The following is a 24,447-nucleotide window of genomic DNA, read 5'->3' as shown; positions in this document are numbered from 1 at the left end:
ATTTTTTGATTGAGAAAAACTGTCAAATTAACTTTGAAATATATCAATTGGTTCGACATGCCAGCTGTATCAATTTTTAACAAATCCCGAGCAGTAGCTGCATGCTAGTACAATTGAAACAAATTTAATAAAACTTCAACTTTGTCAGTGTCAAAATGAGAAATACGCCAAACATTAAAAGCGTGGTTATGAATAGCTAAGGCCTGGTTTAGAAATTTTGACAATTGTGTAACATCTCTGCCCAGTTTTCCGTGTCCCCCATGGTACATTAAAAATTCAGTAAAGTTTCAGTTGATATGAACAAATTTCAATTCAAGTGACATTATTGACAGTGATATTTATTTTAATACCAAAAATAGCAACTATAGAAATAAAAAATCCCTTTCTATATTAGGACTTTCTTACATACGATGTGTTCCCATTTTCTTTCTTACGCGACGCCACTGCTCCATTTCTCTTCGAAGGAACCATCGTCTATGCAACCAACAATACACCGTCATCGATCTAGTAACATTATCTTTATCCCCAACCTTGACACCTGAAAAAGTCCTGCTCAGAAAAACGGTCGTGCAAGTTTTGAATATTTAAAAAGTCTAATTTTATTCTTATGGTAATGCAATCACTTACATATCGATTTTGCCATTTACTAATCTATTATTTATTTCAGACTCTCCCAGTAACCTTTTAATGCAATTACGTGCACACCAACTAGCGTTTTAACCAAGTGGTGCCTAACCTAAAAAGACATGGCGCGAGAAGTCTCTACGAAGTCCTTAGTTGACCAATGTTTGCAGGCAAATTTTCAACATACATTTAATAACATCACCGCTAATAACCTCAACTTGAAGAATAGCAGCGCCGTTAAAATTATCGTGGCTGTGTGCAATGCCTGTTATTCGAATCTTTCGACTCCGAATAACATTAATGAACAGGACCTGGCGGACTTAGTGAAATGTTTGTTGAAGTTTATACATCAGCCAAGCAATGAACAGTTTGAGAGCTACTTACAAAGTGCATTTCATATATTGAAGCTGCTTCAGGAAAAGGTAGGTTGAGATTTTTTATTTGCCTTATCAGAGGCTTTTTATTTTCTGTGACTTTACAGAACTTTGCCAACTTTAAGTTTCCTAAACATTTGATTTTTCCTTCTCCGTTTGTAGATCTCTTACAAGAATTTATTTCATATTTAATAATTTCAAAAGTCGCTGCTAAAATAAATCAAGATTTCTGGTTGCAAAAATAAGTAAATCAAAAATAATTGATATAAGTTTTTTAACCTATTGTTCCTATTGTTTTTATTTTTGGCCTATTCTCAGTTTTATATAAATCTTTGTCAAACCGGTATTTATTAAAAAACCTGTTGCAAACAGAAAATTTCGTTATCCATCATTTTATCTAAAGTGATAATTTTTTAAATGGATTTTTTTTCATTGTGTGTTCCAATTTTTATAAATCGATGTATTTTCGCCTATTATCATTGATTATATTTTTCTGATGTTTTATTTTCCGCTAAATTTAAAGGAATCTGGTGTTTTGTTGCTGGATGAACTTGAAAAAAATCTTTTGAGCTTTTAGTGTTTTATTTTTTATGAATTTGAAAAAGTCTTTAGTGCCGCAGTGTTTTTTTTTTAATTCGGGAGACTCTTGGATACCCATGGGGTATTATTTTAGGAACCCATGGAGATTTTTTTTTTTTTGTAAATTATTTAAAACAATTTTGGCGGACTTTGACTTGACTATTTTTGGAAAACTCTGACCTGACTTGTTTTTGAGTTAATTTCGGAACCGTTTTTTTTTTTTTTTGAAAAATTTAAACAATCTTGAGGTTCTAGGTATTCCTGATTGGAAAGAATATGAAAGTGCTTTGGAGCCTCTAATGTCTTTTCTTATAATGATTTAATTAAATTTCTTAGAGAATATGTCATTTGCCAAAATCAGTCTTATCCTAGCAGGTACTAGCCCCGCCCACCCACCCTCTCTTTTCTTAGAGGGCTTCTCATTTGCCAAAATCAGTGTTATCTTTCAACTTTTTCAAAAATGAAAAACCCTATAAGAAAATAAAGGCTGGGTGGGGGGGCTAGTACTTGCTAAAAATAAAAAAACGTAAAAATCAAAAAAATGACAAATTGAAAAATTGGATAAATGAGAAATCGGAAAATTATACAACTGTTTAATTGGAAAACCAAAAACTGAAATATCGAAAAATTTAAAAAAAAATCTTATAAAATCGAATTTGAAATTCCAGTTTTCATTTTTTTTTACTTTTTAGATTTTTCAACTTTTGAATTTTTCATTTGATAAGTTGTTTGACAATTTTGCGGTTTTTAATCCCAATCTTTTGATTTTTCAAGTTCTCAAGTTAAAATTTTACCTTTTCACGATTTGTCATTTTTGGATTTTTTTAACTAAAACAACAAATTTATTCGAACCGAAATTTTGAAAAATTTAAAAATCTAAAAATTGAAAATTAGAAACAAATTTTTGAAATGTTTTAAAGTTACGGTAAACATGGCAATCGCTGATCAAAATTACTTTTTACTTCCTTCCAAAAACTCGGTGGCGAAAAATCAAAAATCGAAAATTTAAAAAATTAAACATCTATTTTCTCGATATTTTTAAAAATCAGATACATAATTGAGAAATCGGAAAACTGCCACAATTGTAAGATTAAAAAATCGAAAGCTCTTTTCAGTTGCCCAGAGAAATAAGAAATGGAAAGACAGATCAAAAAGTTGAAAATTTAGAAAGCGAAAAATTGAAAAATTCGAAAGTTGAAAAACTGAAAAATTCGAAAGTTGAAAAATCGAAAAACGGAAAAATTTAGTATTACTCGCTACGATAAGACTGATTTTGGCAAATGATATTCTCTCTAAGAAAACAAAGGGCGGGTGGGTGGGGCTAGTATTTGCCAAAATAAGACTCATTTTGGCCAGTGACGTACTCTTCTAAGAAAATAAAGAATAGGTCATCTGCCAAAATCAGTCTTATCTTGGCAAGTATGAGACTGATTATTTTTGCAAATAACATATCCTTTAAGAAAATAAGGGTGGGTGGGCGGGGCTAGTACTTGTAAGATGAGACTGATTTTAACAAATGATGCACTCTTCTAAGAAAATAAAGGCTGGGTGGGGGGGCTAGTACTTGCTAAAAATAAAAAAAATGAAAAATTGAAAAATTAGATAAATGACAAATCGGAAAATTATACAACTGTTTAATTGGAAAATCAAAAACTGAAATATCGAAAAATTAAAAAAAAAATCTTATAAAATCGAATTCGAAATTCCAGTTTTCATTTTTTTTTACTTTTTAGATTTTTCAACTTTTGAATAATTCATTTGATAAGTTGTTTGACAATTTTGCGATTTTTAATCCCAAACTTTTGATTTTTCAAGTTCTCAAGTTAAAATTTTACCTTTTCACGATTTGTCATTTTTGGATTTTTTTAACTAAAGCAACAAATTTATTCGAACCGAAATTTTGAAAAATTTAAAAATCTAAAAATTGAAAATTAGAAACAAATTTTTGAAATGTTTTAAAGTTACGGTAAACATGGCAATCGCTGATCAAAATTACTTTTTACTTCCTTCCAAAAACTCGGTGGCGAAAAATCAAAAATCGAAAATTTAAAAAAAATTAATATCTATTTTCTCGATATTTTTAAAAATCGGATACATAATTGAGAAATCGGAAAACTGCCACAATTGTAAAATTAAAAAATCGAAAGCTCTTTTCAGTTGCCCAGAGAAATAAGAAATGGAAAGACAGATCAAAAAGTTGAAAATTTAGAAAGCGAAAAATTGAAAAATTCGAAAGTTGAAAAACTGAAAAATTCGAAAGTTGAAAAATCGAAAAACGGAAAAATTTAGTAGTGCTCGCTACGATAAGAGTGATTTTGGCAAATGATATTCTCTCTAAGAAAACAAAGGGCGGGTGGGTGGGGCTAGTATTTGCGAAAATAAGACTCATTTTGGCCAGTCACGTACTCTTCTAAGAAAATAAAGAATAGGTCATCTGCCAAAATCAGTCTTATCTTGGCAAGTATGAGACTTGTTTTTGCAAATAACATATCCTTTAAGAAAATAAGGGTGGGTGGGCGGGGCTAGTACTTGTAAAATGAGACTCATTTTGACAAATGATGCACTCTTCTAAGAAAATAAAGGCTGGGGGGGGGGTCTAGTACTTGCTAAAAATAAAAAAACGTAAAAATAAAAAAAATGACAAATTGAAAAATTGGATAAATGAGAAATCGGAAAATTATACAACTGTTTAATTGGAAAATCAAAAACTGAAATATCGAAAAATTAAAAAAAAAATCTTATAAAATCGAATTCGAAATTCCAGTTTTCATTTTTTTTTACTTTTTAGATTTTTCAACTTTTGAATATTTCATTTGATAAGTTGTTTGACAATTTTGCGGTTTTTAATCCCAATCTTTTGATTTTTCAAGTTCTCAAGTTAAAATTTTACCTTTTCACGATTTGTCATTTTTAGATTTTTTTAACTAAAACAACAAATTTATTCGAACCGAAATTTTGAAAAATTGAAAAATCCAAAAATTGAAAATTAGAAACAAATTTTTTAAATGTTTTAAAGTTACGGTAAACATGGCAATCGCTGATCAAAATTACTTTTTACTTCCTTCCAAAAACTCGATGGCGAAAAATCAAAAATCGAAAATTTAAAAAATTAAATATCTATTTTCTCGATATTTTTAAAAATCAAATAATTGAGAAATCGGAAAACTGACAAAATTGTAAAATAAAAAAATTGAAAGTTTATTCAGTTGCCCAGAGAAATCAAAAATCGAAAGACGGATCAAAAAGTTGAAATTTAGAAAGCGAAAAATTGAAAAATTTGAAAGTTGAAAAACTGAAAAATTCAAAAGTTGAAAAATCGAAAAACGGAAAAATTTAGTAGTACTCGCTCCGATAAGACTGATTTTGGCAAATGATATTCTCTCTAAGAAAACGAAGGGCGGGTGGGTGGGGTTAGTATTTGCCAAAATAAGACTCATTTTGGCCAGTGACGTACTCTTATAAGAAAATAAAGAATAGGTCATCTGCGAAAATCAGTCTTATCTTGGCTAATATGAGACTCATTTTTGCAAATAACATATCCTTTAAGAAAATAAGGATGGGTGGGCGGGGCTAGTACTTGTAAGATGAGACTGATTTTGATAAATGATGCACTCTTCTAAGAAAATAAAGGGTGGGTGGGGGGGCTAGTACTTGCTAAAAATAAAAAAACGTAAAAATCAAAAGAATGACAAATTAAAAAAATTGGATAAATGAGAAATCGGAAAATTATACAACTATTTAATTGGAAAATCAAAAACTGAAATATCGAAAAATTTAAAAAAAAATCTTATAAAATCGAATTTGAATTTCCAGTTTTCATTTTTTTTTTTACTTTTTAGATTTTTCAACTTTTGAATATTTCATTTGATAAGTTGTTTGACAATTTTGCGGTTTTTAATCCCATTCTTTTGATTTTTCAAGTTCGCAAGTTAAAATTTTTCCTTTTCACGATTTGTCATTTTTGGATTTTTTTAACTAAAACAACAAATTTATTCGAACCGAAATTTTGAAAAATTGAAAAATCCAAAAATTGAAAATTAGAAACAAAATTTTTGAAATGTTTTAAAGTTACGGTAAACATGGCAATCGCTGATCAAAATTACTTTTTGCTTCCTTCCAAAAACTCGGTAGCGAAAAATCAAAAATCGAAAATTTAAAAAATTTAAATATCTATTTTCTCGATATTTTTAAAAATCAGATACATAATTGAGAAATCGGAAAACTGCCACAATTGTAAAATTAAAAAATCGAAAGCTCTTTTCAGTTGCCCAGAGAAACAAAAAATGGAAATACAGATCAAAAAGTTGAAAATTTAGAAAGCGAAAAATTGAAAAATTCGAAAGTTGAAAAACTGAAAAATTGAGTAGTACTCGCTACGATAAGACTGATTTTGGCAAATGATATTCTATCTAAGAAAACAAAGGGCGAGTGGGTGGGGCTAGTATTTGCCAAAATAAGACTCATTTTGGCCAGTGACGTACTCTTGTAAGAAAATAAAGAATAGGTCATCTGCCAAAATCAGTCTTATCTTGGCAAGTATGAGACTGATTTTGATAAATGACGCAATCTTCTACTAAGAAAATAAAGGCTGGGTGACGGTGGGGGGGCTAGTACTTGCTAAAAATAAAAAAACTTAAAAATCAAAAAATGACAAATTGAAAAATTGGATAAATGAGAAATCGGAAAATTGTACAACTGTTTAATCGGAAAATCAAAAACTGAAATATCGAAAAATTGAAAAAAAAAACAAATCTTATATAATCGAATTCGGAATTCCAGTTTTCATTCTTTTTTTACTTTTTAGATTTTTCAACTTTTGAATATTTCATTTGATAAGTTGTTTGACAATTTTGCGGTTTTTAAACCCAATCTTTTGATTTTTCAAGTTCTCAAGTTAAAATTTTACCATTTCACGATTTGTCATTTTTGGATTTTTTTAAGTGAAACAACAAATTTATTCGAACCGAAATTTTGAAAAATTTAAAAATCCAAAAGTTGAAAATTAGAAACAAAATTTTTGAAATGTTTTAAAGTTACGGTAAACATGGCAATCGCTGATCAAAATTACTTTTTACTTCCTTCCAAAAAGTCGGTGGCGAAAAATCAAAAATCGAAAATTTAAAAAATTAAACATTATTTTCTCGATATTTTTAAAAATCAGATACATAATTGAGAAATCGGAAAGCTGCCACAATTGTAAAATTAAAAAATCGAAAGCTCTTTTCAGTTGCCCAGAGAAATGAAAAATGGAAAGACAGATCAAAAAGTTGAAAATTTAGAAAGCGAAAAATTGACAAATTCGAAAGTTGAAAAACTGAAAAATTCGAAAGTTGAAAAATCGAAAAACGGAAAAATTTAGTAGTACTCGCTACGATAAGACTGATTTTGGCAAATGATATTCTCTCTAAGAAAACAAAGGGCGGGTGGGTGGGGCTAGTATTTGCCAAAATAAGACTCATTTTGGCCAATGACGTACTCTTCTAAGAACATAAAGGCTGGGTGGGGGGGCTAGTACTTGCTAAAAATAAAAAAACGTAAAAATAAAAAAAATGACAAATTGAAAAATTGGATAAATGAAAAATCGGAAAATTATACAACTGTTTAATTGGAAAATCAAAAACTGAAATATCGAAAAATTAAAAAAAAAAATCTTATAAAATCGAATTTGAAATTCCAGTTTTCATTTTTTTTACTTTTTAGATTTTTCAACTTTTGTATATTTCATTTGATAAGTTGTTTGACAATTTTGCGGTTTTTAATCCCAATCTTTTGATTTTTCAAGTTCTCAAGTTAAAATTTTTCCCTTTCACGATTTGTCATTTTTGGATTTTTTTAACTAAAACAACAAATTTATTCGAACCACAATTTTGAAAAATCTAAAAATCTTAAAATTGAAAATTAGAAACAAATTTTTGAAATGCTTTAAAGTTACGGTAAACATGGCAATCGCTGATCAAAATTTCTTTTTACTTCCTTCCAAAAACTCGGCGAAAAATCAAATATGTAATTGAGAAATCGGAAAACTGCCAAAATTGTAAAATAAAAAAATTGAAAGTTTTTCAGTTGCCCAGAGAAATCAAAAATCGAAAGACAGATCAAAAAGTTGCAAATTTAGAAAGCGAAAAATTGAAAAATTCGAAAGTTGAAAAATCGAAAAACGAAAAAATTTAGTAGTACTCGCTACGATAAGACTGATTTTGGCAAATGATATTCTCTCTAAGAAAACAAAGGGCGGGTGGGTAGGGCTAGTATTTGCGAAAATAAGACTCATTTTGGCCAATGACGTACTCTTCTAAGAAAATAAAGGCTGGATGGGGGGGCTAGTACTTGCTAAAAATAAAAAAACGTAAAAATCAAAAAAATCACAAATTGAAAAATTGGATAAATGAGAAATTGGAAAATTATACAACTGTTTAATTGGAAAATCAAAAACTGAAATATCGAAAAATTAAAAAAAAATCTTATAAAATCGAATTTAAAATTCCAGTTTTCATTTTTTTTTTTACTTTTTAGATTTTTCAACTTTTGAATATTTCATTTGATAAGTTGTTTGACAATTTTGCGGTTTTTAATCCCAATCTTTTGATTTTTCAAGTTCTCAAGTTAAAATTTTTCCTTTTCACGATTTGTCATTTTTGGATTTTTTTAACTAAAACAACAAATTCATTCGAACCGAAATTTTGAAAAATTGAAAAATCCAAAAATTGAAAATTAGAAACAAATTTTTGAAATGCTTTAAAGTTACGGTAAACATGGCAATCGCTGATCAAAATTACTTTTTACTCCCTTCCAAATAGTCGGTGGCGAAAAATCAAAAATCGAAAATTTAAAAAATTAAACATTATTTTCTCGATATTTTTAAAAATCAGATACATAATGTACAAATCGGAAAACTGCCACAATTGTAAAATTAAAAAATCGAAAGCTCTTTTCGGTTGCCCAGAGAAATAAAAAATGGAAAGACAGATCAAAAAGTTGAAAATTTAGAAAGCGAAAAATTGAAAAATTCGAAAGGTGAAAAACTGAAAAATTCGAAAGTTGAAAAATCGAAAAACGGAAAAATTTAGTAGTACTCGCTACGATAAGACTGATTTTGGCAAATGATATTCTCTCTAAGAAAACAAAGGGCGGGTGGGTGGGGCTAGTATTTGCCAAAATAAGACTCATTCTGGCCAATGACGTACTCTTCTAAGAAAATAAAGAATAGGTCATCTGTCAAAATCAGTCTTATCTTGGCAAGTATGAGACTGATTTTTGCAAATAACATATCCTTTACGAAAATAAGGGTGGGTGGGCGGGGCTAGTACTTGTAAGATGAGACTGATTTTGACAAATGATGCACTCTTCTAAGAAAATAAAGGTTGGGTGGGGGGGGCTAGTACTTGCTAAAAATAAAAAAACGTAAAAATCAAAAAAATGACAAATTGAAAAATTGAATAAATGAGAAATCGGAAAATTATACAACTGTTTAATTGGAAAAATCAAAAACTGAAATATCGAAAAATTAAAAAAAAATCTTATAAAATCGAATTTGAAATTCCAGTTTTCATTTTTTTTTATTTTTTAGATTTTTCAACTTTTGAATATTTCATTTGATAAGTTTGACAATTTTGCGGTTTTTAATCCCAATCTTTTGATTTTTCAAGTTCTCAAGTTAAAATTTTTCCTTTTCACGATTTGTCATTTTTGGATTTTTTTAACTAAAACAACAAATTTATTCGAACCGAAATTTTGAAAAATTGAAAAATCTAAAAATCGAAAATTAGAAACAAATTTTTGAAATGTTTTCAAGTTACGGTAAACATGGCAATCGCTGATCAAAATTACTTTTTACTTCCTTCCAAAAACTCGCTGGCGAAAAATCAAAAATCGAAAATTTAAAAAATTAAACATCTATTTTCTCGATATTTTTAAAAATCAAATAATTGAGAAATCGGAAAACTGCCAGAATTGTAAAATTAAAAAATCGAAAGCTCTTTTTAGTTGTCCAGAGAAATAAAAAATGGAAAGACAAATCAAAAAGTTGAAAATTTAGAAAGCGAAAAATTGAAAAATTCGAAAGTTGAAAAACTGAAAAATTCGAAAGTTGAAAAATTGAAAGACGGAAAAATTTAGTAGTACTCGCTACGATAAGATGGATTTTGGCAAATGATATTCTCTCTAAGAAAATAAAGGGCGGGTGGGTGGGGCTTGTATTTGCCAAAATAAGACTCATTTTGGCCAGTGGCGTACTCTTGTAAGAAAATAAAGAATGGGTCATCTGCCAAAATCAGTCTTATCTTGGCAAGTATGAGACTGATTTTTGCAAATAACATATCCTTTAAGAAAATAAGGGTGGGTGGGCGGGGCTAGTACTTGTAAGATGAGACTGGTTTTGACAAATGATGCACTCTTCTAAGAAAATAAAGGCTGGGTGGGGGGGCTAGTACTTGCTAAAAATAAAAAAAACGTAAAAATCAAAAAAATGACAAATTGAAAAATTGGATAAATGAGAAATCGGAAAATTATACAACTGTTTAATTGGAAAAATCAAAAACTGAAATTTCGAAAAATAAAAAAAAAATCTTATAAAATCGAATTTGAAATTTCAGTTTTCATTTTTTTTTTACTTTTTAGATTTTTCAACTTTTGAATATTTCTTTTGATAAGTTGTTTGACAATTTTGCGGTTTTTAATCCCAATCTTTTGATTTTTCAAGTTCTCAAGTTAAAATTTTTCCTTTTCACGATTTGTCATTTTTGGATTTTTTTAACTAAAACAACAAATTTATTCGAACCGAAATTTTGAAAAATTGAAAAATCCAAAAATTGAAAATTAGAAACAAAATTTTCAAATGTTTTAAGGTTACGGTAAACATGCCAAACGCTGATCAAAATTACTTTTTACTTCCTTCCAAAAACTCGGTGGCGAGAAATCAAAAATCGAAAATTTAAAAAATTAAATATATATTTTCTCGATATTTTTAAAAATCAAATAATTGAGAAATCGGAAAACTGCCACAATTGTAAAATTAAAAAATCAAAAGCTCTTTTCAGTTGCCCAGAGAAATAAAAAATGGAAAGACAGATCAAAAAGTTGAAAATTTAGAAAGCGAAAAATTGAAAAATTCGAAAGTTGAAAAACTGAAAAATTCGAAAGTTGAAAAATCGAAAAACGGAAAAATTTAGTAGTACTCGCTACAATAAGACTGATTTTGGCAAATGATATTCTCTCTAAGAAAACAAAGGGCGGGTGGGTGGGGCTAGTATTTGCCAAAATAAGACTCATTTTGGCCAGTGACGTACTCTTGTAAGAAAATAAAGAATAGGTCATCTGCCAAAATCAGTCTTATCTTGGCAAGTATGAGACTGATTTTTGCAAATAACATATCCTTTAAGAAAATAAGGGTGGGTGGGCGGGGCTAATACTTGTAAAAATAAGACTGATTTTGGCAGACAAATATATAAAAATAAATAAAAAAACCTTAAAAATCAAAAAATGACAAATTGAAAAATTGGATAAATGAGAAATCGGAAAATTGTACAACTGTTTAATCGGAAAATCAAAAACTGAAATATCGGAAAATTGAAAAAAAAAAACAAATCTTATAAAATTGAATTCCCGCTTTAATTTTTTTTTTAGTTTTTAGATTTTTCAACATTTGATAAGTTGTTTGACAATTTTGCTGTTTTTAATTCCAGCCTTTTGACTTTTCAAGTTCTCAGGTTAAAATTTTTCCTTTTCACGTTTTGTCAGATTTTTTAACTAAAAGAAAAAAATGTTTGAAAGTTACGGTAAACATGGCAATCGCTGATCAAAATTACTTTTTACTCCCTTCCAAAAACCCGGCGAGAAAAAATCAAAAATCGAAAGTTTAAAAAAATGAACATCTATTTTTTCGATATTTTAAAAAATCAAATAATTGAGAAATCGGAAAACTGCCAAAATTGTAAAATAAAAAAATCGAAAGTTTTCTTCAGTTGAAAAAAAAAATTGCCAAAGGAAGACTCGTTTTGGCCAATGACAGATCCTCTAAGAGTGGGTGGGCGGGGCTAATACGTGTTAAGGTAACACTGATTTTGGCAGTTGAATTCGGCCATTTTATAATTTTGTTTTTTCTCAGATTGTTTTTTTTTTATTATTTAAGAAACTACTACAGAAATATGTTTTTGCACGGTAAATGCTATTCACATTTTATAAATTAATATACTCCTGTACTTGTATTTTATGAATCCGCTTTGATTTTTTACACTCGTCATTCAAATTACGCATTTTGCACTGATGACTCAATTGTGTTTTAATTTAAATGTTCGATTTGTTTCAGAAAAACTTCGAGTGCATAGTCCAACTCCGAGAGCTGTTCATCCCAGAGTTCATGCCGGTCAGCCTAACGAAAGAACACCACACAATCTACGAAAGCATCTGTAAGTCTATCTACAATGTCATCGTCCGTACAATTCCAACAGTTGATGAAACCCAAAAAAGTGGACTCTTGAGACTCACGATTTTGCAAACTTCGATACATAAGAGACTCGGCAGAAAAAACAGTTTCCTCGAAAACGTGCACAATTGCCTACTGGCGCTACTCATGCTCAATATTTCTCTAGAAGAGTTAATACAGTATTATGACTATGTGATAAAATCGTTGAATAGTTTGGAAGCGTCGCTTTACCCCGCTGTGATTAATAACTTGTCGCTTTTATATACACATTTACTAAAAAACGAAAAGTACAAATTAGCTAGTCGTTGTTACAACTCAACGTGCGAACGATTGAGATCTTTGAAGGGTAAGGAGTTTGGGTTTTTGAACGACATTATGGAGATTGTTGAGTGGGTTAACCCAGGGAATGGGACCTCAGTGACAACACAAACCCCCGAACGGGTCCATACTAGTCTAAAGACGTACCACAAGAATTACGGTTCAACTGCTGCCTTACAGTCCGTTTGTACTTTGGTGTCATCGGTGGGATACGCCGTCTTACAATTATACAAAAAGAACAACTTATCCATCGAAAATGCGCACTTCTACAATTTTCTCAACGATGTGGCAGTCATATTGGCCAAAAACCCCTATACTTGTCATTGCAAAAAGTGCTCTACTGCCACTAATATCAATGAAGCACTGCGGATTTTAAACACAATAGGGGGTTTAGGGCGTTTATGTATAACCAACAAAAACGATCTGTCGCGAAGTTACAAGATCGATATATTCCGGTATTTGGAAAAACAAGTCGACTATGTAACCACCCTCAAATCCAACAAGTGCGAAAAGTGGGAAAAACACTGGTACGACGTCGGTGTACACCTATACTCGATTGGAACCCATTTATACCAAAAAAACGAGACTGAAATGCTTATGCTATATTTACAAAAATTCGTACGAACCCTTCTCAAGTTGGAAGGTTTCGAACCAAAAATAATAGATAGGACGTACCTCGTTTCCGCCTTTAGTTGTATCGCAAATGCCCACTTCGAGAGTCAAGATTTCGAAAAAAGTCTCCTGCTTAGTTCGCTTGCAATTATATGCAGCGACTCTCCCAAAAAGGAGATAAACAGATGGATTAAAACCAAAGTAGTGAGTCGCGAAAAGTCGATTGAGGGAAATTCAGAGTTACAACTACTAACACTTGTTTCGGTTTGTGGTAAATATCAAACGGAATTAGAGACTTATATACCGAAATCGGGGCTTGGTTTGACTACCAAACGCAAAATTGAGCTTTTGCATTACGAATTAAAACAGTATAACGCGAAATGGAAGAGTAAAATACCTATGAGTACGGTTTTTGGGGAGTTGAGTCAAATCGCATCGGCGCAGTTCACCGCTGAGGTTTTTGTGGAGATTTGGGGTGACGGAGATTTGATGGTTCATGAAACTATTCCCAGGCTTTTGCAAGGGACTATTAAACGAGTTGAGGGGGGCAAAATTTCGACAAAAGATTTATTATTGGCTCATTTGTATTTTCTCCAACATAAGTATCAAGTGAAGGATGTTATTGTGAAGAACTGCGACGAAATGGAAAAGACTATGAATTTAACGAAAACAGCTGAAGCGACTGCCGTTCCGCCTGATCCTGACGAAGAATGCGACCTTGTGTCTTCGTATCATAGTCTTAAGTTAAGTCGCTATACTAAGATGATGGAGGAATTGAATAAGTCACTTGAGTTGAGTCAGAAGTGGATTGAGAAAAACAACGATGATTACGATAGAGAGAGATTCTATAAACTCTTGTCGAACATAGGGCACGAATATTGTTTACACGGACACACAACTAAGTCGCTACTTGCATGGCAGCTAGCCTTGAAGGTCGCCCAAAGTGTAGACTCCCCTTTATACAAGTTAGAAGCCACAGGTTTCATTATAGAACTAGGAGACATCCGTAAACCCCTCCTCCAAAACTTGACAGTCGAAGTCGAGAAGGGTGTTAGTACTTTAACAACGAACAACTACGAGGCGCTCATTGTTTATTATCTTTCAAAAGCGGAAGCTTATTTATATGTTGATTTCAAAAAGGCGTACCTTTCATTTAAAAAAGCTATGCAGTACCACCAGAACCACCAAAGTACTAATATAATGCAAGCCCGAATTCACCTTTTACACCACAAGTTTCTCTCATTGCCATGTGAATACAACGTCCCGGATCACAAAGAGTACTACCTAGTGAAAATCCACCAAGCCAACAACTGTGCCACTACGTACTACAACGAAAGTTCAACCATGTCCTCGTACGAAATGCGTATATTTTTCGAAGTTTACGAAAACATCGTAAAAATGTACCATGATTTGCGTCAACCTCGAGAAGTGCGTTGTTATGCTAAAGATGCCGTTGTCATTGCTCAGAAAATGGTACTACCGTTGCGTACTGCCGCACTCTTGTACTATCTAGCACACGCCGATATTGCGACTGGTCGTTTGAATGATTGTCGTGTCAAACTTACAGATTTCAGGGATATTTTGAGTCTTAATAAAAGTAAGAGTGTGGCGAACCTACCGGTACCACCACCACAAAAGAAAGAAGAGGTGGACATTTTAGTAGAAGACTTTACAGAGATGGTTTTAGACGTTCCGAAGAACGTAGGCTACACGTCCAGCGGTTCTCCTTGTTTCAAAGTCGAGTCTTTCAAACTCCCGTTTTTCCTTAGTCATGACGAAGACTGCGAATGTTTTTATTGTACGTGTTTTGAGTACCAGGAGTTCGTTTTGAAGCAGACCCTTCTAAATGCTTTGTTGCATCAACACGAGGAGAGTTTTTATGTGTGTAAAGATTTTTTCTCGGGGTGTATTAAAATCTACGATTATATCACACACAGAGAAAGTGTTTATGTGAAGAAAACCGCAAAGAAGATATCAGCGGATTTAGTACCAGCACTACGAGAGAAGTTCGCTGGGATATACTTTTTTATGTTAGTAGAATACGCATATTTTTTAATCAGACAGAAGAAACTCAAGGAAGGTGCAAACTTAAGTAAGAAACTCGTAGCCGAAATTGAACCGTTTAAATTACAATTTATTCACCTCTACAACGAAGTACTATTACAAAGATTGAATATTCTATCGCGGAAAATGAACGTAGAAGAGAAGTGTCCACGTGTCGTTACTCCAGAAAGGAAAGGCGAACCCGACACCAAGACACCTCCTCAGGGTACTGAAGTCGCTCTGCCACCGACTCGTCCTCTGCCGAAAACCTACTCAGCCAAGAAGGTTCGTCCCAAGGCTTTGAAATTCAATTCAGCCGACTATGCAGACGAAACGGTATACCTGAAACTTCCGCTCCCGAAAAGTATACCTTCCGAGGCTAAAACGCCAGGGCCGTCTAACATAGGAATTTACACCAACAAATCTCCAAAAAAGTCCAAGTCCGAAATTCCTGTTTTTAAGGAACCAGGGGTTAAGGAACCTTCGACGTCTAGTGACGCAAGAGATAATAATTTGGCGATTAGAACCAAGTTATTAACTGACCGACTGAGGAGTTCCAGTACGTCTCGGAAAGCAGGCAGTGGCAGACAGAAGTCGGATTGTGAGGACGAGCGGAAAGGGGCGAAGAAAAGAAATAAGTGAACGTTATATTTGTGGAATTAAAGATATATTTTTTATAGTTTATATTTGTGGAATTAAATTATTTTTACATTTTCGTCGTTTCATAGTTTTACTTCTTGATCTCTTGTCATCATTAATTACTCATTATTGTAAAAATTTAATTGTCGATTTAAGTATTTTTTCGATTAATCATTTTCTGTAATAGGAAGAGAGAGATTCTTGATAATGTTTTCATTAATCATTTTTGTTTAGAAAAAGAGGCATAAAATCAGAAAAATCTAAATATTGAATACGAAAATTGCCCTTATGTATATGTTGCATAGCAAAATTTTCAAAATTTTTTGACGTAAAAATGGAATTTCAGTGATCATGAGTAAGTATTAATTTCGAAGGTTTGCATGGTCGGAATCAATACATGATCGTTTTCCGAGTTGGAACCGTGTTAATTGAAAATGTAAGTAAGTAAACTGATTTTTAAGTTATGATCATGGAAGGTAAGTGAAGTTCCAGGACAGGTATATTGTTACTGTTGTTCAATATAAAATGCACTTTTCGTCCAATAAATGAGTGACCAAAAAGAAAACCGGGTGGGTGGGCGGGGCGACTTTGAATTTTTTTTAACCTAATTCATAAGCGGTGGCTTTTACCTTTTTGTCAAGATTTCAATGTTTATCAGTGTATCTCTTATATTAAATAAAATAGGCCAATGAAATACAGATCCGGAGGTGGGTGGAGTTAATTTTACCTTTTTGCCTATTTTTCAATTGCCTGCCAATATAAAATCATTGTTTAAGTATATTATAGTTGGACAACCTAATACAAATTTTACTTCGCCTAAATAGTGAGCTTTAGGACAAGGAATCCAGGGGGCGTGGGACAAATTTTTCGTCAACGCGCATTTTCACTACAGTGAGCCAACGTTTTAGGTTTATTTTACTCTACATCAGATGGCGCCATCAAACATTAGCAAAGGCAAACACCCTTCACTCTGCTCTTATACGAGGAGTTATCCATAAATCCATAATTAACATTGTTCCGTAAACAGTAATGTGTACAAAATATGAAAATATACTTAACATAAAAAATATGAAGCAACGCGTTGTAACGTGATACGAAAGAATTGAATTTAAATGAATTTGACGCATATTTTTATTTGACTATATCTGAAGACTGACAGAAACTTTCCAAGGGTTTTTAAACTGGTATAATTATAACCGCATTTTAAAATTTTTGTTATTGTATTTTTTACTTTTTAATTTTCTAAGGCATGAAAAAATCCCATATAGGTTTCTATGAATTTATTAACGAAATCAACTGATAACTTGCGCGCCGTTTTGTGTTAATTAATACCAATAGTGATTATGATAATTTTATAATTATCATTTTAATGAAATTGTGTTCTTCATTTCGCGAACGACAGCAAACAATTTAAAATTACCGCTAGTCAAGCACCTGAAAATCCATCTCTCCCAAATATGTCTTTCTTGACACGATTTGTAATCCGAAGTCTCCCTCCACATGCAATTTTTCGTGGCCCGAGAACTTGTTTGATCTACAGACCAAAGCACACTCAGGCCAATATCGGCTTTAAGCGATTTATCTATAAACCGATATTCGTTAGAGTTGATCTGATACACATCCACTACGAAGAACTAACCCATTTCGACCATTGGACTTTACAACGAATAAGTGAACAAAGTTCTTGAACATCTTAACGATTTAATACATAATGTTCCCGAATGACAAAATTTACATTTCAAATTGTATTATCAAATTACACTCTCCAAAATTTGTCACGAACAATGAAATGACGCAATCTCCAAATTTTACAATAGTAAAATTGTAAATTCGCCCCGTTTACGGTTTATGCATCCGTGTCGAGTTTTCACCTTAGACGTCAAGATTTTTGGAAAAAAAATCAACATTTTCCAATTTATAATGTTATTTAAATTTTAAAAAGTAGAATAGTCTGATCTTGTGATTTATACCTAAATACGCTATTGCGATTTTTCGGCTTGTCGATTTCTCGATTTTTCAACTTTAAATGTCTCAATTTTTCAATATTTCAATTTTGGGCTTTTCCGATTCCTCCATTCTTTAAATTTTCTATTTCTTGATTTTTTTATTTTTCGATTTCTCAATCTTTCGATGTTTCAATGATACGATTTCTCAATTTTTGTCCTCTTCAATTTTACGGTTTTTAAATATTTCGATTTTTCAAATTTTCACGTTTCTAAATTTTCAGTTTGCCGATTTCTAAAGTATTTTTTTTATTTGTCCATTTCTGGATTTCCTAAAGTTTCGTTTTTTCACATCTTCAATCCTTCAATTTTTCGATTTTTTAAGATTACGATTTTTCAATTTTGCTTTTTTAGATTTTCGATTTCTCAATTTTCCAATTTTTTAATTTCTCAATTTTTTGAATATTTCTTTCAGTTATGAGATTTTTCAATTTTTCGACTTTTCGATTTTTGAATTGATATATTTTTTTTTTGATTTCTCGATTTTTTACTTTTTGGATTTTCAATTTATTGTAAACTTTAGATTTTTCAATTCTGCGACTGTTTAATGCTTTGATTTCTCAATTTTTAAACTTTTCGATGTTTTAATATTTCATTTTTTAAAATTCTAGGTTTTTCGACATCTCGAGTTTTCAGTTCTTCTATATTTCAATTTTTCGATATTTTAATTTTAGATTTTCCAGTTTTTCTTTTTTAAAATTTTTCGATTATTCAATTTTTTAATTTCTCAATTTATCGAATTCAGATGTTTCGTTGTTTTGATTGTTCAATTTCTCAATTTTTCAATTTTTAACTTTCCTTTTCGGCTTCCGACTCCTCAATTTCTCGATCCTTCGATTTTGCGATTTCTCGAAGTCTCAGTTTTTGAATTTTTCGATGTTTTGATTTTTGGATTTCTCGGTTTTTCGATTTTTTTCTTTTGAGCTTTTCAATTTCTGGATTTTCCAATTTTTCAATGCCTCGATTTTTCAATTTTTCAAATTGAATTGGATTTGTCGATTCTTCAATTTTGCGAAATTTTAATTATTCATTGTTTTAAATTTTAGTTTTTTCGATTTCTCGATTTTTTGACTTTTCAGTTCTCCAGTATTTAAATTTTTCAATTTTTCAAATTTTTACGTTAAATTTTCAGTTTTCTGATTTCTCAATTAATCTATTTTTGATTTTCCCACTTCTCAAAGTTTCGATTTTTCAGTTTTTCAATTCTTCGATTTTTCGACTTCGCTTTATTGGTTTGTCGATTTCTCAATTTTTGGATATTTCTTTCAGTTTTGATATTTTTCAATACTTCGATTCTTTCATTTTTCGACTTCTAGATTTTTCTATTTTTTATTTTTGGATTTTCAGTTTTTTGTTTTTTATTTCAATTTCTCAATTTTTCAACTTTTCCATATTTTAATTTTTAAATTTCTAGATTTTGCGGTTTCTCGAGTTTCCAGTTCTATATTTTAATTTTTTAAATTTCCATATTTTTAAATTTTTTGAGATCTCAATTTATTGAGATTCGGATGTTTCGATGTTTTGATTATTCAATCTCTCGCTTTATCAATTTTTCCATATTTAAGTCCTCGATTTTTCGATTTTGGCCTATTTCGGTTTCTCAATTTTTTGATTTTTCGACTTCTCGATTTTTCGACTCCTCGATTTTTTGTCTTTTGATTTTTAGATTTCTCGATGTCTCATTTTTTCAATTTTACAATGTTTCGATTTGTTGGTTTTTCGATTTTTTGCTTTTCGGTTTCTCGATTTTTCGATGTTTCGATTTTTGATTTATCCGATTTTTCAATTTTAAATGTCTCAATTTTTCAATATTTCAATTTTGGGCTTTTCCGATTCCTCCATTCTTTAAATTTTCTATTTCTTGATTTTTTTATTTTTCGATTTCTCAATCTTTCGATGTTTCAATGATACTGTGGATGTTTTTGGTATGGATTTATTTATGTACACATATTTACAACGAATGACATTTAAGCAACGTGGTTGTGTTGGAACTCTGCGGCGGCGAGGAGCGTGGTGTTCTTGTGATCTTGCTGCTTCTGTGGACGATGGCGGAGAGAGCGAGTTGTGCTTCCATCAGGCCTTTTCTAGTCTCGCTTCTCGTTTTCGCTTCTGCGTGGTACGCCAGCCAATTAGCGGTGTTCTTTGCAGGCGTACGGTTGGTTGCCTATAGCGCAGGCAACTTGCTCGCCACAATACGATTTCTCAATTTTTGTCCTCTTCAATTTTACGGTTTTTAAATATTTCGATTTTTCAAATTTTCACGTTTCTAAATTTTCAGTTTGCTGATTTCTAAAGTATTTTTTTTATTTGTCCATTTCTGGACTTCCTAAAGTTTCGTTTTTTCACATCTTCAATTTTTCGATTTTTTAAGATTACGATTTTTCAATTTTGCTTTTTTAGATTTTCGATTTCTCAGTTTTCCGACTTTTTAATTTCTCAATTTTTTGAATATTTCTTTCAGTTATGAGATTTTTCAATATTTCAATTTTTCGACTTTTCGATTTTTGAATTGATGGATTTTTTTTGATTTCTCGATTTTTTACTTTTTGGATTTTCAATTTATTGTAAACTTTAGATTTTTCAATTCTGCGACTGTTTAATGCTTTGATTTCTCAATTTTTAAACTTTTCGATGTTTTAATATTTCATTTTTTAAAATTCTAGGTTTTTCGATATCTCGAGTTTTCAGTTCTCCTATATTTCAATTTTTCAATTTTTCGATTTTTTGAATTTTAATTTTCGATTTTCCAGTTTTTCTTTTTTAAAATTTTTCGATTATTCAATTTTTTAATTTCTCAATTTATCGAATTCAGATGTTTCGTTGTTTTGATTGTTCAATTTCTCAATTTTTCAATTTTTAACTCTCCTTTTCGGCTTCCGACTCCTCAATTTCTCGATTCTTCGATTTTTCGATTTCTCGAAGTCTCAGTTTTTTAATTTTTCGATGTTTTGATTTTTGGATTTCTCGGTTTTTCGATTTTTTTCTTTTGAGCTTTTCAATTTCTGGATTTTCCAATTTTTCAATGCCTCGATTTTTCAAATTTTGCGAAATTTTAATTATTCATTGTTTTAAGTTTTAGTTTTTTCGATTTCTCGATTTTTTGACTTTTCAGTTCTTCAGTATTTAAATTTTTCAATTTTTCAAATGTTTACGTTAAATTTTCAGTTTTCTGATTTCTCAATTAATCTATTTTTGATTTTCCCACTTCTCAAAGTTTCGATTTTTCAGTTCTTCAATTCTTCGATTTTTCGACTTCGCTTTATTGGTTTGTCGATTTCTCAATTTTTGGATGTTTTTTTCAGTTTTGATATTTTTCAACACTTCGATTCTTTCATTTTTCGACTTCTAGATTTTTCTATTTTTTATTTTTGGATTTTCAGTTTTTTGTTTTTTATTTCAATTTCTCAATTTTTCAACTTTTCCATATTTTAATTTCTAGATTTTTCGGTTTCTGGAGTTTCCAGTTCTATATTTTAATTTTTTAAATTTCCATATTTTTAAATTTTTTGAGATCTCAATTTATTGAGATTCGGATGTTTCGATGTTTTGATTATTCAATCTCTCGCTTTATCAATTTTTCCATATTTAAGTTCTCGATTTTTCGATTTTGGCCTATTTCGGTTTCTCAATTTTTTGATTTTTCAACTTCACGATTTTTTGTCTTTTGATTTTTAGATTTCTCGATGTCTCATTTTTTGAATTTTACAATGTTTCGATTTTTCGATTTGTTGGTTTTTCGATTTTTTGCTTTTCGGTTTCTCGATTTTTCGATGTTTCGATTCGTTGATTTTTCAGTTTTTCGATTTTTAAATTTTAGAATTTTTTTTTTTATTTTTTGATGTTTGGATTTCTCCAATTTTCAGTTTTAGGATATTTTAACTTTTCAATGTTTTAAATTTTAGATTTTTCGATTTTTCAGTTCTTCAATATTTTTTTATTTTTCAAATTTTGACGTTCCTGAATTTTTAGTTTTCGGATTTCTCAATTAATCTATTTTTTTATATTCCCATTTCTCCACTTCCTAAAGGACAAGGATGGGTGGGGCTTAATCTTTGGCTTTAATTTTTTTCTTAATATACCTAATTTTTTTTTTTTTTAATAACACGATTCTCAAAAACGTGGCTTACATGGTAATTTCTTATAGAGACATAATAAGACTTTTACATTTAAATTCTAAAAAAAAAACTAGACCATAAAAAAATCATCACAATTGGACAGATTTTATAGAATTTACAGAAAATTTTAAAATGTTAAGAATTGTTCTAAATTTGCATTTTGTTCGAAAGTATCCCAAACTTTTGAAAAATAAGATTAAAGTGATTAAAATTCTACCCATTTTTTCTTAGTATAGGCAGCCATCTTTGCACAACAAGTACTTAGAACATGGTTCAAACAGTACACTTTTGCAAGGAAATATGGATTTTGCAATTATGCAAAAAAATATTATTTCCATTTTGAACATGTTTAACTTTCATGTTGTGGAAAGAAGTCTGCCCGCCCACCCGCCCCTTCTCAATTGTGATGACTTTTTTTATTCTTAGAAACTTAAACACGTTTAGAATGGTAAATTTTTATCAGGAAACATGGATTTTGCACTTAGGCTCCGCCCCTAGGTCTACCAACGAATGAAAACTCTTCATTACTATTTAGATCAGGACAGGGATGGGTGGGGTTTAATCTTTGGCTTTAATTTTTTTCTTAATATACCTAATTTTTTTTTTTTAATAACACGATACTCAAAAACGTGGCTTACATGGTAATTTCTTGTAGAGAAATAATAAGACTTGCATTTGAATTCTAAAAAAAAAAACTAGACGATAAAAAAATCATCACAATTGAGACAGGGTGGGTGGGTGGTTCTTATATTTTATATTAATTAATTATATTAATTTTATCCGCCCACTCAACCTAACAATAATTTAAATTAATAAACATTATGCCGCCATAGTCCTCCAGAAAAGTGAGGTTAGGGTACGTTCGACTTCTATACAAACAAACCAAAGAAAATATTTCTGCTGTTTAAATCTGTCATTCGAATTAAATTTTTTCGTAACCGAAAAACTTTACCGAAAAAGGCACACTAGCGCCACCTATAGGATAGAATACGATACTGCAAAGGCGGTAAATTTAAAACAGGCTGTCGTCTCGATATTGCTGGTTGTATAACCTTCGAATCAATATAGCCACTTATCTCAAAGTTGTCATACGGTGTGTTCAAACAAATTTATTTATTAATTTATCGCAGGCGGAATTGAAACATATTAATTTTCACTACGTCTCAGTAAAATAAAATCGCGCTTCATAGACATTTTTAATGTTGGTGGCAATCTAACCTCAATTTCGAAGTAACTCAAAAATGGACAATATTTTGTTTGATTGTGCCAACGACATCGAACCCTTCAAGTGCAAAAAGTGCCCAAATTTTCAAACCCACTGCCTACTATATCTCCAACAACACAAACGCCACCACCATAAAATAACAGAAGAAGACACCAAAAAGTGTGAAAAGTGTATTTTCGAAACTCACTCGAAATATTTATTGCTGCGACACAGTTTCTACGGCCACTGTGCTTCGTACAACGTAAATCAGTTTAACTGGTTCCGATGTGACTATTGCCCATCCAAATTCAAGACCAAAAGATACTTACAAAAACACCTCCACTACCGCCACTCCAACCCCGACGAAATCCAGTGGCATCACTGTGACCACTGCACGTCAAAATTCAAGCACAAAAGCTACTTAAAAATCCACTTTAAAGCCAAACACCAGGATAAAACCCATCAGTGTTTCCAGTGTGACCAATGCCCATCCAAATTCCAGTCAAAACCCGCATTACGCAAACACGTTTCACTAAAACACTCCCCCGAAGACGAAATCCGCCGATTCAAGTGCCCGCACTGCGAATCCACGTTCAAATGGAACTCCGACTTGAAAAACCACGTGATAATAAAGCACTTACCCGAAGATAAAATTCAGTGGCATCAATGTGCCCAATGCCCGGCCAAATTCAAACAAAACTTCCTGCTCAAAACCCACATGAGAAGTCGACATTTACCGGAAGCCAACATTCGTTGGCTCACCTGTGACCACTGCACCGCAAAATTCAAACGAAACTTCGACCTCAAAAACCACATCGTCGCGCGACATTTACCCGACGATAAAATTCAGTGGTTCCAATGTGACCACTGCACGTCAAAATTCAAACGAAAATTCGCACTCAAAAATCACGTAGCGGCGATCCACAGTGACGGTGAAACTCAGTGGTTTCAGTGTAAAGAGTGTGACGCTAAATTCAAGTGGAAAACCAGCTTGAGAATCCACGCCGCTAAACATTTACCCAGCGATAATATTCACTGGTTTCAATGTGACCACTGCGCGTCTCGATTCAACCAGAAATACTTATTACAGAGACACGTGACCGCTAGACATTCACCGAGCGACAATATTCAATGGCTCGAATGCGCCCAATGCGCGTCTAAATTCAAAGAGGAGAGGTATTTAAAACAGCACGTGAAACTGGTGCATTTATCGGGCGACGAAATTCAGTGGTTTCAGTGTGAGCAGTGCGCGTCCAGGTTTAAGCAGAAGTCGCTGCTGCGGAAGCACGTGGAAGCGCTGCACTTGCCGGAGGATGAAATTCGATGGTTTAAATGTGAGCAGTGCGCGGCGAAATTCAAGCGGAAGTGTCGGTTGAGGGATCACGTGATCGCGAGACATTTGGGGGAGGGAGAAATCGAGTGGTTTGAGTGTTACGAGTGTGGGGGGAGGTTCAAGCTGAAGAAGTTGTTGCAGAGGCATATTTTTGTAAAACATTTTGTGAATAGGGGATAAATC

General features: G+C 31.6%; 2 protein-coding genes across 2 annotated transcripts; both read left to right on the top strand.

Moving 5' to 3' along the window:
• Positions 1–539: 539 nt before the first annotated feature.
• LOC135125315 (uncharacterized) lies at positions 540–15,656 on the top strand. The gene is made up of 3 exons (XM_064050799.1): positions 540–610; positions 668–1,046; positions 11,881–15,656. The coding sequence occupies exons 2-3, from the start codon at positions 747–749 to the stop codon at positions 15,610–15,612; spliced, it is 4,032 nt and encodes a 1,343-aa protein (XP_063906869.1). The 5' UTR covers positions 540–610; positions 668–746; the 3' UTR covers positions 15,613–15,656.
• A 7,312-nt stretch (positions 15,657–22,968) lies between these two features.
• Positions 22,969–24,444, top strand: LOC135124845 (gastrula zinc finger protein XlCGF46.1-like). Its single transcript, XM_064050068.1, has one exon. It carries the CDS (start codon positions 22,969–22,971, stop codon positions 24,442–24,444), a length of 1,476 nt encoding a protein of 491 aa, XP_063906138.1.
• The last annotated feature ends 3 nt before the right edge of the window (positions 24,445–24,447 follow it).

The sequence above is a fragment of the Zophobas morio genome, unplaced genomic scaffold (assembly GCF_036711695.1).
Source record: "Zophobas morio isolate AGI-343-1 ecotype UQ-CSIRO unplaced genomic scaffold, CSIRO_AGI_Zmor_V1 ptg000008l, whole genome shotgun sequence".
NCBI classification, from domain to species: Eukaryota; Metazoa; Arthropoda; class Insecta; order Coleoptera; family Tenebrionidae; genus Zophobas; species Zophobas morio.
This window is presented reverse-complemented; position numbering and strand designations above follow the sequence as displayed.

What these genes read in the sequence shown, in the direction of transcription:
- LOC135125315 (XM_064050799.1), top strand. Translation starts at nt 747, where the DNA reads ATGGCGCGAGAAGTCTCTACGAAGTCCTTAGTTGACCAATGTTTGCAG. An exon ending in TGAAGCTGCTTCAGGAAAAG is followed by an intron (nt 1,047 to 11,880) that starts GTAGGTTGAGAT and finishes GATTTGTTTCAG; the next exon opens with AAAAACTTCGAGTGCATAGT.
- LOC135124845 (XM_064050068.1), top strand. Translation starts at nt 22,969, where the DNA reads ATGGACAATATTTTGTTTGATTGTGCCAACGACATCGAACCCTTCAAG.